The sequence below is a fragment of the Meleagris gallopavo genome, chromosome 25, assembly GCF_000146605.3.
Source record: "Meleagris gallopavo isolate NT-WF06-2002-E0010 breed Aviagen turkey brand Nicholas breeding stock chromosome 25, Turkey_5.1, whole genome shotgun sequence".
In the NCBI taxonomy this organism is placed as follows: Eukaryota; Metazoa; Chordata; class Aves; order Galliformes; family Phasianidae; genus Meleagris; species Meleagris gallopavo.
Genome location: NC_015035.2, coordinates 2,803,415 through 2,819,527, shown reverse-complemented (window position 1 = coordinate 2,819,527; position 16,113 = coordinate 2,803,415). Strand labels below are relative to the sequence as shown.

Genomic DNA, 16,113 nt, shown 5'->3' with positions numbered 1-16,113 from the left:
GCCAAGTCCGGGGGAAGTTTGCGGGGCTGAGCTGTCAGTGGGGCGCGGCGCGGCGCGTCCTTGGGGGTGGGCGACTGTGAGGGTGAGGTGGGCCGTGCCGGCGTTGTGTCGGACCGCAGCCTTTGGCTGAACGCTGGTGTTGTTTTGCGTGGGGTGTTTTCCTGCTTGTGTTTCTCTACCGAAGTGCGACTTATCTTGGCGGAGTTTTGGGGATAATTGTTAATTTGGTTGAAATACGAAATGTTTGTTGACACAGAGGGAACTGGGCTTGTTTAGCGTGGAGCTGAAAAGGCTCCGGGGAGACCTCGTGGTGGCCTTCCAGTACTTGAAGGGAGCGGATAAACAGGAGGGGAACGGCTGTTTGTGAGGGTGGATGGTGACAGGACAAGGGGAATGGTTTTAAAGTGAGACAGGGGAGGTTTGGGTTAGATATTAGGAGGAAGTTTTTCACTCTGAGGGTGGTGAGGCACTGGAACAGGTTGCCCAAGGAGGCTGTGGATGCCCCATCCCTGCAGGCATCCAAGGCCAGGCTGGATGTGGCTCTGGGCAGCCTGGGCTGCTGATTGGTGACCTGCGGTCCTTTTCAACCCAGGCCATTCTATGATAATTGTAGGGGTTAGGAGGGACCTCCAGAGACCATCGAGTCCAACCCCCTGCAAAGCAGAGCCCTGCAGCTCTGAACACTTCTGTTAAGGTAGCAGAGGTTCGTTTTGACAGTCTGCTCTGCAGCTGCACCATGCAGTGTCCACACCAGCTGCCTTCACTGCAGGATCCTCTTTTGGCTCTGTAGAATACTTCCTGTCTGAAGTAACATCTTGAGGTTTCAGTGCCTTTAAATGTCACACAGTGGAAGAAATGAAGAGAAATAGTACATGTGAACTTCATCAGGCTGCTGGGGTAGAAATCCCAATAAAATCAGGGTGGTCTGCAAGGAGGCTTTTAGCTTATTCTCCAGAATCCTTTAAGAAGTAACTTTAGAAAGGAGAAGATTGCACTTCATTTTGTCAGTGCTGACCTCCCGACAGCCATGCCTGCCCACAAAACTTGTCAATACGAGGCAGGAAAATGGGTAAATATAGTTGTCATTTAATCTCTTGTGGGAGGTCAGTGCTTGCACTTACTTCAGGCTAATTAGCGCAGGATTAATGGATCATCTCTCTCGTATCCAAATAAGCACTGCAAACTTTGATTGCCCTTGATGATTCACGCTTGTCGAGATAGCTGTAGCTTTCTGAGGTACTGACTGTACCCTAGGAGCAGTTTAACTGTGCTCCTGGCCTGGTGGCAATTACTCATGCAGGTGCAGAGCCAGCAATGCATCGCGTGGGACGTCTGCACCCAAACAGCCACAGTGCTGCAGCAGCTTTGGCACTGATGTGTCAGGTGGGCTCCAGCTGCTCTGGGCATTCTGCTTACAGCCATTCTAAGGTTGGTGCCCTCAGGTGGTATTTCAGCGTGATGGCCATCGGTCGGCTTATAAACCCGAGTGCAGAAGGCTCCTTTCATTTGCTCTTAGCTTTAGTTTAGGATTGTGTTAAGCTTATTGTTGCGCACTGAGGTGTACCCAAATATGAGCTTCATCCTCCTACGGCTTATCTGCTTCTCTTCTCTTCTCATATAAGCTCTGAGCCCTTGATTTAAATGGATACTGGCAGGTTGATGCTTATGATACTGAACTTGCTCTTAGTTTTATTGTTACTTCATTGCTACTCTTTTCCCCTCTGCTTTGCTGCTCAAGAACAGAGGGAAGAAACACTGATCTCACTGCGTGCTGGCAGGTACAAAAGCCATGAAAGGATATCAACTCCGTTTGCTTTATATGCAGTGTAGGCTGTGATAGATTGAACAACAACAGAAAGTGTTTAATCTTGTTAATGTGGTATCTCAGATCTTAACACTTTGAGGAATTTAACTAAAGACTTACCCAGAGACCAGCTTGCAGGGAGTGCCTTTTTTAAGCCTCTCCTGCTTTCTTCCTTTGAACTCCTGCAGCCGTTACCTTTGCCCAAATAAATTACCTTCTCCACATGTGTTAGGAGTCTAAACCTGTCTGTATGCTTGCTCCATTACCCTTCAGAAGAAAGCCTAAATCATACCTCATTCCTTTCATTGTGTTAGAACTTGAAATTGGGTGGAATTCTGCTTCAGGGGAAAAGTATTTCATTGTTAATAGAAGCGATGTGTTCATGATGTCAGGGAAACAACCCAAGTGTTTTTAGCCTGGATCCACTATGGAGATATGTCCTAAGTTTAGGTTAGAGTAAAAGATCTATCTTACTCATTTCTAGATTACAGCAACTTTCAGGGTGAAAATTGGAATGTATTTCATCTGAAGTTTAAGCTCATAATGAAAAGGTGTGGCTTTTGGCTGGTTCTAGAAATGATGTTAGCAGTACAGTTATTTATATAAGAATAGATAATATATAAATGTTTATGTTCCACCTCAGGACTCTGTCAAAGTTCATAAACCACAGTTTTGGATAAATGTCACTAAAATTCAGAGAATGAACTGTGGCATTAACCTACACACACATGCTTGAGGGAGCACGTTTTTCACTTGGAAGTTGAGAGCTGCTGGGAGGCCGTGAGCCGCTTGGAATGCTCCATCTGCAGGCATGGGGAGCTCTTTAAGGTTCCTTTCTGCCAAGCCAGAAAGACTTTCCAGCTAAATACACCTGAAAAGACGCTGCACTGAGTGATAGTTCTCTTCTGTATTTGTTTGACTTTGCAGGGCCCCCAGCGAGCCTTTTCCAGCCCCCCCGTCGCCCAGGCCTAGGAACTGTTGGGAAGCCCATCCGCCTCCTGGCCAACCATTTTCAGGTTCAGATCCCTAAGATCGACGTTTATCACTATGATGTGGATATCAAACCAGAAAAACGGCCCCGAAGAGTGAACAGGTAGGATCTGTTTAATGGTAATAACACTGTTGTGTCATCTGTTATACAGAGATGTCTGTTAGCAGCTGAGGTGAGGGGGTTCTGCTTGTGAATCGACGGGAGTGTTTTAGGTGTTGGTGCATATCAGTAGAGCCATCTGAAGAGCACCTCAGCTCACCCCAGGGCAGATGCTTGTATTTGCTCCTGTATGTGAACAGTTCTTGAGATGGCACTGCCTCTACTGAGTGCATCTCTTCTGACATCAGTGAGTTTGGACAAGTGCCTTGCACGTAGACACCTTTATATTGGAACTTCAGTGTCTGAACCTGGAGGTGACTTGCTGTTAGTTTCTGCTGATGACCTGTGTGTGTTTTAGTGCATTGCAAATTCTCCAACCTTGATCTGTTAAGAAAATGTAGAAAAGGAATTTGAAACCACATAGGACCATTGCTGGATTTTCCTGTTCTCCAACCTAACTCGCTAAATCCCTCTGTAGGGAGGTGGTGGATACTATGGTGAGACACTTCAAGATGCAGATATTTGGTGACCGGCAGCCTGGATACGATGGGAAGAGGAACATGTACACTGCACACCCGTTACCCATCGGCAGGGACAGAGTGAGTGTTACTGTGAGCAGCTCAAACCTTGTGCAGAAGACTGCTAAGGTGTCATTTGAAGTGTTTTTATTGGCAGTGGTTGGTATTGTTGTTATTATAACATTGCATAGCAGTGTAACGTAATGTTGTGGAAGTCTGCTGCAGTCCTTAACAAAAGCTTCTGCTTCACTTTATCTATAAGGTGGATATGGAGGTGACACTTCCAGGAGAGGGGAAGGACCAGACTTTTAAAGTGTCCATTCAGTGGGTGTCAGTCGTCAGCCTTCAGTTGCTGCTGGAAGCTCTGGCAGGGCATTTGAATGAAGTTCCTGAAGATTCTGTACAGGCACTTGATGTAATTACACGGCACCTTCCCTCCATGAGGTGGGTACTTCAGGTGTCTGCAGAACTGGTCAGTCTTGTCTCTGTCTTACATTTCTGTTAGTTACTTGCTGCTATTCTGCTGTTACGCCTTCGTTCTGCAGAATGGTTGAGGGAAGCTGTTGTGTAATTCAACGCCTGCATTACAAATCTGCACTAGAATAGGGATATTTGATCTGAACTCAAGAGTTGCATCTGCTGGTCATGTTTCCAACTGGAATTTGCTATAGGCTTTCCAACTGCTCTGCTCAGGTTTTATATGCTTGCCATGAGTTAGCTCTAAAGTTTTAGTGTGCCATAGAAGCGTGTTTCAAACACACAACTTTAGGAAAGTCTGTTGGAAAGGAATGCTCAAATTAATAATTTCCTTTTTCTTTTTCAGGTATACTCCTGTGGGTCGCTCCTTTTTTTCCCCCCCTGAAGGCTATTACCACCCTCTGGGTGGTGGCAGGGAGGTCTGGTTTGGTTTCCACCAGTCTGTCAGACCTGCCATGTGGAACATGATGCTCAACATTGATGGTATGTAAGCAATTGAGTCTCACTCGTGATGGAGTTCGTGCTACTTCTGAATTAAATATCCTCTTTTCTTATTGTAGTATCAGCAACTGCTTTCTATCGTGCTCAGCCTATCATTGAGTTCATGTGTGAGGTCTTGGACATTCAGAGCATCAGTGAACAAACCAAGCCTCTGACAGACTCCCAGCGTGTCAAGTTTACCAAAGAAATCAGAGGTAAAGGCTTGTTCTAAAGCCACTGCATCAAAATGCTGTCAATTTATAACTACTGTGTTGTAATGAAAATTTACAAGGCACTTGAGTAGTTGACCTTTCCTTTTTGCTCTCATCTTTCCAAAGGTGATTCCCATGTCTGATTCTATTTAGGTGATTTTTATTTTGGGTTTCCAGGTCTAAAAGTAGAGGTTACTCACTGTGGCCAGATGAAGAGAAAATACCGAGTTTGCAATGTTACTCGTCGACCAGCCAGTCATCAGACGTACGTATACCAGCACTTTGTGATGAGTTCTAAGATCCTGGATCGTTTTGCTATGTTATTTATACAAGAAGAGTTGATTCTGAAGGGAAAGAGCTGCGTGGATTTGAAAGCGCGTTCAGCCTTAATAGGACAGAGAAGTAATGTGGATTTAGACACCTGCTTTATTTCCATCAGTACAAGAAAATAGAAGAGTTATCAAAGGCTATCATTTTATAAATAGCTTTGATAAATTGAAATATTACCATTAAGGAGAATTCCAGTAGCTAAGGAAAATAATTGTTTTAAGCATTTCTACTCTGGATTAATTTTCCACTCTTCTTTTCCCCCTTCAAGATTTAAAACAACAAACTAACCAGAGCAAATATCCTTTGTAGGTTTCCTCTGCAGTTGGAAAATGGGCAGGCTATGGAGTGTACAGTAGCTCAGTATTTTAAGCAGAAGTACAGTCTGCAACTAAAATATCCTCATCTTCCTTGTCTGCAAGTAGGGCAGGAGCAGAAACACACATACTTACCGCTTGAGGTAAGGACCTGACTTTCTCTTGCATCGTGTTGTCCTTTGTTAAATGGTGTGGTGCCACTGTTCACTGTTCCTGTGCAGGTGTGTAACATAGTGGCAGGCCAGAGGTGTATCAAGAAGTTAACAGACAATCAGACATCAACTATGATAAAAGCAACTGCGAGATCTGCGCCGGACCGACAGGAGGAAATCAGCAGACTAGTAAGTGCAACTTTGAGCTAACAGCCTGCATTTGTGAGTGTGACTTTCCGAAGCACTGGTGCACATGTAATGATAACCAGATGAGGCAAGAATTGCAGAGGATCGAAAAGTCTGACTTCTTTAAAGTAAATCCTTTTAAACAGAAAAGCTGTTAATTGCAAAGAAGACAGAGCCAGCTGGAACGCTAGGTGTAGTTACACAGATACTTCTCTTGTCACCAGGTGAAAAGTAACAGTATGGTTGGTGGACCTGATCCATATCTGAAGGAGTTTGGTATTGTTGTCCATAATGAAATGACTGAGTTGACAGGCAGAGTTTTGCCAGCGCCAATGCTGCAATATGGAGGCAGGGTGAGTCTTCCAGGTCTTGTGAAATACCTTGTTCTGAGGGTGCTGAAATTCATTAAAGGCTCCGTGTTGTCTTCTCACAAGGATTGCTTTTGTTTGAACTCTGGTTGGCTGTAGACAAAACCAGGCAGCATTTTATTTTTAATTTGCCTTTGGTTTTTACCTAGAACAAGACTGTGGCCACACCAAACCAAGGTGTGTGGGACATGAGAGGGAAACAGTTCTATGCTGGCATTGAGATTAAAGTTTGGGCTGTTGCCTGTTTTGCTCCTCAAAAACAATGCAGGGAAGACTTACTAAAGTAAGTATTTTCCTCTTTATTCAGGATACCTGTTTCAGGGTTTATTTTCTTCATATTTTTGAAAGATGATATGCAGTATAAGTTAATGATGCATCTAATAGTAAAAAGAGGAAATCATAGTTCTGCAGTGCCTTAAATGTATACTGCTTGGGAGGAGGCTTTAACAAAGTTCATAACTTAATTGGCTGGCTAGGAGTGCAGTAATTCCCTTTCCACTGAGTTACATTTCAGGTTGTAGAGACTGCATTCAGATTTTGTCTAATGCTGTTTTTACAAAGAACTGATGGTGATCCTTTATTCCAAAATCTGAACTGTTTATAATTGATAGAATGTGACGAGTAGAATTAACAGGAAAGTGGAACGTGGTGAAAAGACCAGGCTGCATCCATTTGTGTTTTATTTACAGGAGTTTTACAGACCAGCTGCGTAAGATCTCCAAGGATGCAGGGATGCCGATCCAAGGCCAACCCTGTTTCTGTAAATACGCCCAGGGTGCAGACAGTGTGGAGCCCATGTTTAAACATCTAAAACTGACTTATGTTGGTCTGCAGCTGATCGTGGTGATTCTACCCGGAAAGACACCCGTGTATGGTATGTAGAAGTTGTGAAGTGTTAAGGAGTTGCACGGCAGGCGGGTGTCTTACCGTGCACTTCATTGGTAGGGAGGAAACAAAGCAGGCAATGCCTTTAGTTTAACAAAGTTTGCTGTTGGGTTTTTTTGGTCTAGTTGTATTTTGGAGATTGGATTATCAATCCTCAGTGGAGTGGAATCGTAGCTTAGAGTTGGAAGAGAGCTTTGAAGATCATCTAGTCCAACTCCCCTGCAGTGAGCAGCAACAGCCATAGTTCAGTCAGGTTGCTCAGAGCCTGGCCAGCCTGGCCTTGAACGTCTCCAGGGACAGGGTATCCACCACACCTCTGGGCATCATGTTCCAGGGCTTCACCACACTCAGCATAGAAGAATTTTCCTTGTATCCAACCTAAATCTCCCCTTTTTAAACCTGAAACTTTTTTCCCTTGTCCTATCACCATACGCCCTTTGGGAAGGTACAAAGTACTTGTGCATTCCTGAAGAGCAGGCTGAGACTTTGTCAGTGAGCCCTTAAGGGTCTGACCTAGTGTAGCATTTGGGGAGAAATAAGAGAAAGATGGTGGAACTAATGGCTTCGTGTAACTGGATCCACCCTCCTATTTTCTGTCACAGCTGAAGTAAAGCGGGTTGGTGACACTCTTCTTGGCATGGCCACTCAGTGTGTTCAGGTAAAGAACGTGGTGAAAACCTCACCACAAACGCTGTCCAACCTGTGTCTGAAAATAAATGCAAAGCTTGGAGGAATCAACAATGTGCTCGTACCTCATCAAAGGTAAGATGAGATTTAGTGCTTTTCCTTGAAGTCTGAATTATCAAACAAAATTATGTCAGTACCTTTCAAAATAATGAGAATATTAGAAAAACCTACAGAGTGAAGAGGGCATTTTCTTGCCTTTTCCTACCTTCAGTCTGTCTGCCTTTTTCTCTTGCCATTTCCATGAGCATACTGTATTTCCTTCCAAACTGAAAGAGGAGTGAGACATTGAGGTGTGGTAAATGCTTGTGAGGTTGTCTGCCTTTGATTCCTTTTTTTTTTTCTTTCCCTGTTTTGTCTGCAATAGATTGAGGCAGACACCTTCATCTTTAAAGATCTGGAATGGTTCTTGAGCCGTTACATAGTTTGGATATGCCTTCCTCGATTGTCTTTTTCTCCTTCCTCATCCCCCTGCTTTACATTATTATTGAATAAACCTTAATCATATTAAACAGGCCCTCAGTGTTCCAGCAGCCAGTGATCTTTCTGGGAGCAGATGTCACTCACCCTCCTGCTGGGGATGGAAAGAAGCCTTCCATAGCTGCTGTGGTGGGCAGCATGGATGGCCATCCCAGCCGTTACTGTGCCACGGTGCGAGTGCAGACCTCCCGTCAAGAGACCTCCCAGGAGCTGCTGTACAGCCAGGAGGTGATACAGGACCTGACAAACATGGTGCGAGAGCTGCTGATACAGTTCTACAAATCCACACGTTTCAAGCCTACGAGAATCATTTACTACAGAGGAGGAGTATCAGAAGGGCAGATGAAGCAGGTACTGTCTAATGATTTCTTGATGCTTATGAAGGGATTGGCCTTGACACTGCATACGTGCAATGCAATTTGCAGTTACATTTTGTTTTCCTGCCCAGACAGAACGTAAAGTTATCCTGGTTGATTGTGCTCCTTGTAAAGTGGCATTTATATTTGGAAAGAATAATACTGTATGTACTAAGAGTTAAATCTTCTATGTCCAGGTAGCTTGGCCAGAACTTATAGCAATCCGAAAGGCCTGTATTAGTTTGGAAGAAGACTACAGACCAGGAATAACCTACATTGTTGTGCAGAAAAGGCATCACACCAGGCTGTTCTGTGCTGACAAAACTGAAAGGGCAAGTAATGTTGGGTACTTCAGTAAGGAGGTGATGGGGATGTGAATGGGAATGTAGGTGGTTTGGCTAATGGGGGTGGAATCCATTTCGCTCCCTGGAAGTGAACTAATTTGTACAAACAGAAGCAGCTCTGTGCTGGAACAGGCTTTTCTCTAAGACCAAAATAGCTAGTTCCTCCTCCTTCTTACTGCTCTACATCAGACAGTGAGGTGGAGCAGTTTGTTCCCAGCCCCTTTTGGAGTGAGCATACTCAGTATCTCTGGAGCTGTAACCTCGTTTTTGTAGTCTTTAGATTCCCAACACGTGCTCATTGGTCAGTCAGTTGTCTGTTCTGTTTTAGATGCATCTGTAAGATCTGTCTGTGTCACAAATCCATGAGCCAACTAAGGAACCTTTTTTAGGAAATGTCTTCATCTTATGTTTGCTAGAAGAAGACGCATCTGTGGGGTGTGATTGCAAACAAGGGTGTGAAGTCTATTTCAGAAAGCCTGCATCTTTTCATATCCTAAAATACTTACGTATACTTTATTCCACTCTGCAATTTTAATGGTGCTGGCAAGAATTTCATTTTTCTCTGATCATGCACCAGCTAGATTTGGTGAAGTTCCTAACAATGAACCCACACAGAACATTTTCATTCCTCCTATGTAAGTTACCTAAATTTTTCCACATTTTTCAGCTATAAATTCTCAGACAGCTGTAAATAGCACCTACCTGAGGAGGTATTTTTGGATCACTTCTGAAGGAAGGAAAAAAAAAAAAAACAAAACCAAAACATGGGCTAATAAAAACTTTCCACATTAGGTGGGTAAGAGTGGCAACGTACCAGCGGGCACCACTGTGGACAGCACCATCACGCACCCTTCTGAATTTGACTTTTACCTCTGCAGCCACGCAGGAATTCAGGTAATGCTTCAGCTCTGCCGTGCTCAGGCTATGGGACTAAATCCTGTCTGTTGTCCCAACGAGTAATGTTGCTTTTATTTATAGTTTGGCAGATTCAGAGTTGCATCAGTGCAGTGAGTGCCTGTTTGGCACTTGGTCTTAAGCACTTAAGTATGGATAGAAGGTGCAGCGTTCAGATACCTCCTCTGTTTTTGCTGATGCTGTCTGGCTGAACTGCCGTCTCTTCTCCGCAGGGAACCAGCCGACCCTCCCACTACCAGGTCCTGTGGGATGACAACTGTTTCACTGCAGATGAGCTACAGCTGCTGACCTATCAGCTGTGTCACACGTACGTGCGCTGCACGCGATCAGTCTCTATTCCAGCACCTGCATACTATGCCAGACTGGTAGCATTTCGGGCCAGATACCATCTTGTGGACAAGGATCACGACAGGTAAGGAGCTGCACCTTGCTATCTTGGTAGCCAGACAATGAACCTGAATTACAGGCTCCAGTGTTCATGGTTCTCTGTATGTGTCTGCATTTTTACAGTGCTGAAGGCAGCCACGTGTCAGGACAGAGCAATGGCCGTGATCCTCAGGCTCTGGCAAAGGCAGTGCAGATCCACCACGATACTCAACATACCATGTATTTTGCTTGAGAGCATTTGGGGAGATGAGGCAAAGCCAACAACTCATTCAGTCCTGACATGTTTTCAATGCCTACTGCTATAGCTAGGGCCCGGTTCCTTTCAGACTGCCCACTACCAGCAGCTCTGAACAGTCGCACTGAATCTGTACTTCAAACAATGTCTGATGCACCGACACAATTGAGCCATTCGTTTCGTTCTTTTACGTAATAGAAATTCATAGACTGTCTTTTCTGATGCATTGGACTGAATTTTTACCTCAAAGCGCAAAAGGCCGATCATCCTGACGTTTTTAAAGGACTTGGCACGAAAGGTTTCTATTGAATATTTTGCTAGCTATGGTCTTTAGGTTCCCTTCTCATCCCATTAGTTGATGGTGACGACTGATTCTCCGTCCTCACGCTGCTTAGTGACTCTGCGTAGTATGGCGAAACTCCTCCAGTTCAATGTAATTGTTCTCTTGTGTGGGGCCATAGATTTTTTTAATGGAGATTTTAGACTTCACTACTGTAAATGCCTTTTAACAGACGTAACTTTCACAGGTCTTGCAGTTTTTGTCGGTTTTACTAATGACCTTTTTAACCTGCAGACTCGGGCTGCAAAGCAATTGCACTATTCTGCCAGTTCAGATCGGTGGTTCCTGTTGTGTGAATGTGTGACATACCCAGGTGGTGATGCCTGTCAGTAGGTTTTAATTGTAACGGCGACAAATAATACTGCCATGGTATCATAACAAACACTGAACCATCGTTTTCCCCCCTCTAAAAAAGGAATTTAAAAAAAAAAAAGAAAAAAAAGAAAAAGGAAAAAAAAATACACAAAAAAAAAATTAGCTTTTAGATATTTTGCAGACTTTTACAAAAGTGCCCACTTTATGCTGCTGTGTGGTTTGATAAATCAAAGTGATTTTAACACTTTTTTCTCATAGGAGGTTGAACTTTGGCAATAAATATTTGTTTTCTAAGCCCCCCTTACCGGTGTAATTTTCTAGCTGAGGATTGTGCATGAGTGACCCAACGTTCTCGTGTCGTTTTCTGAGCACACAATTTGGCAGATTCTGAAAACTAATTAGAAAAGACGCACTTCCATGCTTTTTTTTTTTTAAGAGTTACTTTTAACTGTTTTATATTCGCTGTTGGTGTCCTGTCTGCAGCTTTTTGTATAGGTTTGGAACTGGGTGTTACGTGTAGGAAAGGCTTGCCAACCTGTACAGTGGGATGTGTTGTGTGACAGGCAACCTAAGGACTTGTACCAGCATTTTAAACTTCTTCCCCTGGGAATCTAGGTTGCACACACAACTGCATTCAGCAGCACGATTAATCAATGTGAGTCTAATGATACCGATTCTGTCCCAGCCTATAGAAATTAGGGTTTTAAAATCTGCTTGGCTTTTCTCAGCTGCAGTGTGTAATAAAGAAGAGGGGCTTGGTTTTACCTTTGGGATCCATAAAGGTAGAGCATGAAGAGTAGATTCCTCTTCAGCGTTAGCGTTAATTAGCACAGATTAAAAGTGTGTTCCTAACCTGAGTAGAGCTGACACCGCTCCTTGGATAACACGTTTAGGAGCCCAACAATTGCACTGTGGTCTCTGATGCTTGTGTGGGGTTTGCTGCTAAGTTGTCTGCTGTTCCAAAGCTGAGGAACCAGCCCCCTCAAATCAGCAATAGGAAATGCTGTTTCCTTCGGTCTTTAAGCTTGTAAATAAATGGAAGTTTACATTTCTAAATGCTGGTTGTTCTTCAGTTGTACCAGAGTACGCTGAACATAGTCTTCAAACAGTTTTATAACCTTCTTTCAAATAGGAAAGTCTCATTAAATTAAGTTTAAACTTTTTTTTTTTTTTTCTGTTCGGATGGGTCTGAAGCAAACTCTGCTCCTGGCACGTGTAGTAAATGAGTTTAGGTTGGAAAAAGATGCATTTTTTTGTTGTTTTTACTTTTATTTTTAAAGAATACCTCACTTGTGTAATAAAATCAGGACATGTGGGTGGGAGACTGACCGCTGCTTCAGCTAGATGGCTGCTTTCTCAGTACTCGTTCAGGGAGAATACCAAAAAAAACCCCTTTTTTGGAATGAACTCTGACTGACCCAACACACGTGGAGAACTTTGGCACCTTGTAAAGAAGCTGAGCACCCTTTTTGAGTTCTAGGATCAAAGATGGCTGTTTGGGTTTGTGCACTAGGCAGGAATGGAGCTGGTTGCATCGAAGGTGCGTAAGGTGTATTGAGTTTTATCACCAGGTGGTTTGTTGTCCAGTGCCAAGCACTCCCAGTTCAGATTGAGTGAAATGAGAGCCTCTCTTCTGTTTGCCTGTGGCTGGGCTGAGTGGTGGAGCTCAGACAATGCAGGTTGTTGTGGATTCCCATCCCTGGAAGTGCCCATGGCCATGGATTGGGGCCCATGGCAGGGATGGGGGCTGGGGGGGCCTGAAGGTCCCATCCAACCCAACCGTTCTGTGATGCTCTGTTAGATCTCAGCTGGCCTTGGGAAGCACAGTGAGAACCCAAACTACAATACTGGTAGTTAAAACAACCAACTAGAAAAAAAAAAAAAAAGAAAAAAAAGAAAAAGAAAATAGGATTCTGCTAAGGGTGCAGTGCTGTCACTTGGAGCAGGGAGCGTTTAAGTTCAGGACTGCTGCTTGGTGAGAAGTGTGAGATCAAAGTTTTGGCAATACTGTCCTATGCAGGTCTGAAAGCTGAGTCTGGAGGTTGGGCTTGATGATCTGAATTGTGATGCATGTGTCAATCAATGGGAAGATGTGCATTCTGTAGATGTAGTTCTTAAGGTGTTTTTGTTTCGTTTTTGTTCTTTTTATAAATAAAGCCTGTTGGCCACTGTTTAGCTATGTGGTGTGGAGGATTTTAAATGTAGCAAAGTTTAAAGAGTTGGGGAAGGGGATGGTTGATATTTAATACAAAAAAAAAAGGGGGGGGGGACAGAAATCCCATTTTCAAACCAGTTCTGCTTGCTTTGTGAACAGCTGAATTCTGAACAAGCTCTGGCAATCACTCGTTAGCCTGTCTCCAACATTCGAACAGCCTGGCTTATTTCTTGTTGTTGTAAGCACCACAGCTGAGTGTAGTGCCTGTAGCTGCATCCAAAGGGCATTCAGAGGTGCTGACATCCAGGCACGTTGCTTCCTGCAGTACTTCTCTTGTTCCAGACGCAGTGTCAGAGTTACTTAACCTACGTCAACAGCTTTGCTCTTCACATGGGTGAAGGCACATTTGTTCAGATGGTGTTCAACAAAACCTACCCCCCAAACTACCTTTGTGGATGTGCTGTAGGATTTTTCTTGCTCAATAGCAAGGGAGTAGCTCTGCTTTCATTTTAAGAAGGCAGGCTTTGGAGGGCATTGTATCAATACTGTTTCAACTGCAAGGTTTTTTCCTTGTGCATTTGAGGAAAGATCTTGTAATATCACTTACAGGTTTTCTTATACCTTGCTATTGGCGTTTTCATATTTCTATGTCTAGAGGCTGAAACTTCAGTGTAAAATGTTTGCATTTGTTCCTTTTGACCTACGATGTAATTTTCGTTTCTATATTGTTAGACTTGTAATGTTCAAACTGGTATTTTATTAACTTTGGGCTGGGTGTTTGTCTATAGCAATACGAGGTACTCCTTTGAAGCTGTTCTGGGTGGGATAGCGGCCCCATGTTGCGATGAGATGCTGGTTGTGTACAATTTGCAATGTATTATTATTATATATATATTTTTTTTTTTAGCCTGCAGGGATATTTTGTGTTCATGTGTCCCGAAATAAAATAAAAAAATAAAAATTAAAAAAAAAAGAAATGGGCATTCCTGTGCCAAGTGTTGTTTTTCCTTTACATTTGATAGCTGCAGTGTACAGTGAGCAACCCATAGTGGTGCCTGTAAACAAATGTCTGACGTTATTTAGCTTGGAATTCCAACTTGTTTGTGTTGTGCACGCAAAGCACTCATTGTGATGCGCTGGGATGTAGCAAGCAGTAGAAGCAGACGTGGATAACACCTTTAGCAGCACGAAAGGAGGATTTGAGGTATGTTTCCTGAGGCTGTGCTGACCAGAGAGGGAGATACTCAGAGTGGATGAACTTTTGAGTGGTTGCAGAAATGCTATAATGGTGTCTGGAGAAAATGCAGTGTCAACAGAGTCCATCTACCCGGAGAAATGATGCCACATACAGAGTCACAAACAAATAAAGGAAAGAGCTTTCTTCATCTTTTCTATTTCAGGTGAGGGTTTGTTGTTTCTTCACAAAACTGAAAACGTTACGGTGAGGACAAAGAAAGCTTTTGGCTGAGGATGAAATGACAGCTATAAATGAAGCGGGGCCACGTCAGTGCTTAAAATAACCTTCATCTGCAGCAAATCTGTACTTCCCCCTCAATTTATTTCCTTTTCTCGCAGCAGGGTTGAATTTCAGCACTCAGATTGTTCACCTTCAGGCAAACCCAGGCAGTTCTGAAATACAGGACGGCTTCATCCCTACTGCCTTTCCGAGATGAGTCGTAGGTTAAGAGCAGGACTGCAGCTACAGAATGCCTTTAAGGAACGTATAGTTTAGCTTGGAGGGAAATGGAAATGTCCAACAGCTGAGAGACAGTGAAAAAGCTGAGGAGGCACTGGGCTGTAGTCTGTGGTGAGTGGGGGTGTGGGGCTCAGATGGGCACAGACCTCCTTTCACTTCATCGCACTCTCCTTCATAGAGCACAGAATGGCCCGGGATGAAAAGGACCTCAAAGATCATCTCATTTCAACCCCCTGCTATGTGCAGGGTCACCAACCACCAGAGCAGGCTGCCCAGAGCCACGTCCAGCCTGGCCTTTCAGCTGCCCCTGCTGCTCAGTGAGGTGCTGCAGCTCCTGGTTTGATTATGCCACACGTTGGTGACAATTCTTTAAGTTTGGGTGTGAAGCAGCGTGCAAATCCCACCTCGTGTTCCCCACTGCAGGCTGTGTTCCCAGCGCTGGGTTTGTGAGCTCAGAGCCTGACAGCTGCAGCAGGAACAGCTTTGCTTTGAGTTCAGCTTGCACTGCGCTCTGCAGGGTGCTGGCAGTGCAGGTGAGGCAGAGTCTGTGCATCCACAGCGTGCAGAACTGCTGAGTGCTGCAGGTGAGCAGTGCCTGCTGGGTGCTGACACTGCTGTGGGATCCGGGCTTGGGCCCAGCAGGTGGGCAGGCTGCAGCACGGCCATACAGCACTGCACTGCATTGCACAGCACCTCATTGCACAACACCGCATTACACAGCATTGCATTGCGCAGTACTGCATTGCACTGCACGACGTTGCATTGCACAGCACTGCATTGCACAACACTACACTGCACAACATTGCATTGCACAGCGCTGCATTGCATCACAGCACTGCATTGCACTGTACTGCACAGCACTGATCTGCACAGCATTGCACAGCACTGCCTTGCATTGCATTGCACAGCACACTGCATTGCACAGCACTGCATTGCATCACACAGCACTGATCTGCACAGCATTGCACAGCACTGCATTGCATTGAACAGCATTGCATTGAACAGCATTGCATTGCACAGCACTACCTTGCACTGCACAGCACTGCATTGCATCACATCACACAGCACTGCATTGCACAGCACAGCGCTGCACTCCGTGCCTCCTGCGCCCATCACTGAGCAGCCCCGGCCGTTCCCAGCAGCATTTACTCGCGCACAGCGCTGTGAGCCGCCTTGGTCGCGTCGTTCAGTGAAGCAAACGCTTCAATTTTTGCGGCCTCCTTCCACCACCTCACACAGTAACAACGACGGTTAAAAACCCGGTTTTGCGTTGCGCTGACCCAACGCTCCCGGGGATCGCTGCTTTGCTCGAGCCTGTGCCGCGCCATCGCTCCTGAACGCCACGCGCGGACGGCGCGGTGCCAAGGCGCCGTTCGGGCCGCGGCGGGGC

The 16,113-nt window shown here is 44.8% G+C and overlaps 1 protein-coding gene across 1 annotated transcript in view; it reads left to right on the top strand.

Annotated features, from left to right (window-relative positions):
• Window positions 1-11,170, top strand: part of LOC100543228 (protein argonaute-4) — an 11,736-nt gene extending 566 nt beyond the window's left edge. The window contains exons 2-18 of the mRNA XM_010723333.3: window positions 2,732-2,897; window positions 3,373-3,493; window positions 3,675-3,856; window positions 4,236-4,372; window positions 4,450-4,584; window positions 4,759-4,846; window positions 5,221-5,368; window positions 5,447-5,566; window positions 5,788-5,916; window positions 6,081-6,214; window positions 6,621-6,805; window positions 7,419-7,578; window positions 8,016-8,331; window positions 8,534-8,668; window positions 9,473-9,574; window positions 9,808-10,007; window positions 10,106-11,170. Of these exons, the coding sequence (XP_010721635.1) occupies window positions 3,389-3,493; window positions 3,675-3,856; window positions 4,236-4,372; window positions 4,450-4,584; window positions 4,759-4,846; window positions 5,221-5,368; window positions 5,447-5,566; window positions 5,788-5,916; window positions 6,081-6,214; window positions 6,621-6,805; window positions 7,419-7,578; window positions 8,016-8,331; window positions 8,534-8,668; window positions 9,473-9,574; window positions 9,808-10,007; window positions 10,106-10,214 (2,385 nt within the window). The 5' untranslated portion in view covers window positions 2,732-2,897; window positions 3,373-3,388 and the 3' untranslated portion in view covers window positions 10,215-11,170. The remainder of the gene's footprint in view (window positions 1-2,731; window positions 2,898-3,372; window positions 3,494-3,674; window positions 3,857-4,235; window positions 4,373-4,449; window positions 4,585-4,758; window positions 4,847-5,220; window positions 5,369-5,446; window positions 5,567-5,787; window positions 5,917-6,080; window positions 6,215-6,620; window positions 6,806-7,418; window positions 7,579-8,015; window positions 8,332-8,533; window positions 8,669-9,472; window positions 9,575-9,807; window positions 10,008-10,105) is intronic.
• The last annotated feature ends 4,943 nt before the right edge of the window (window positions 11,171-16,113 follow it).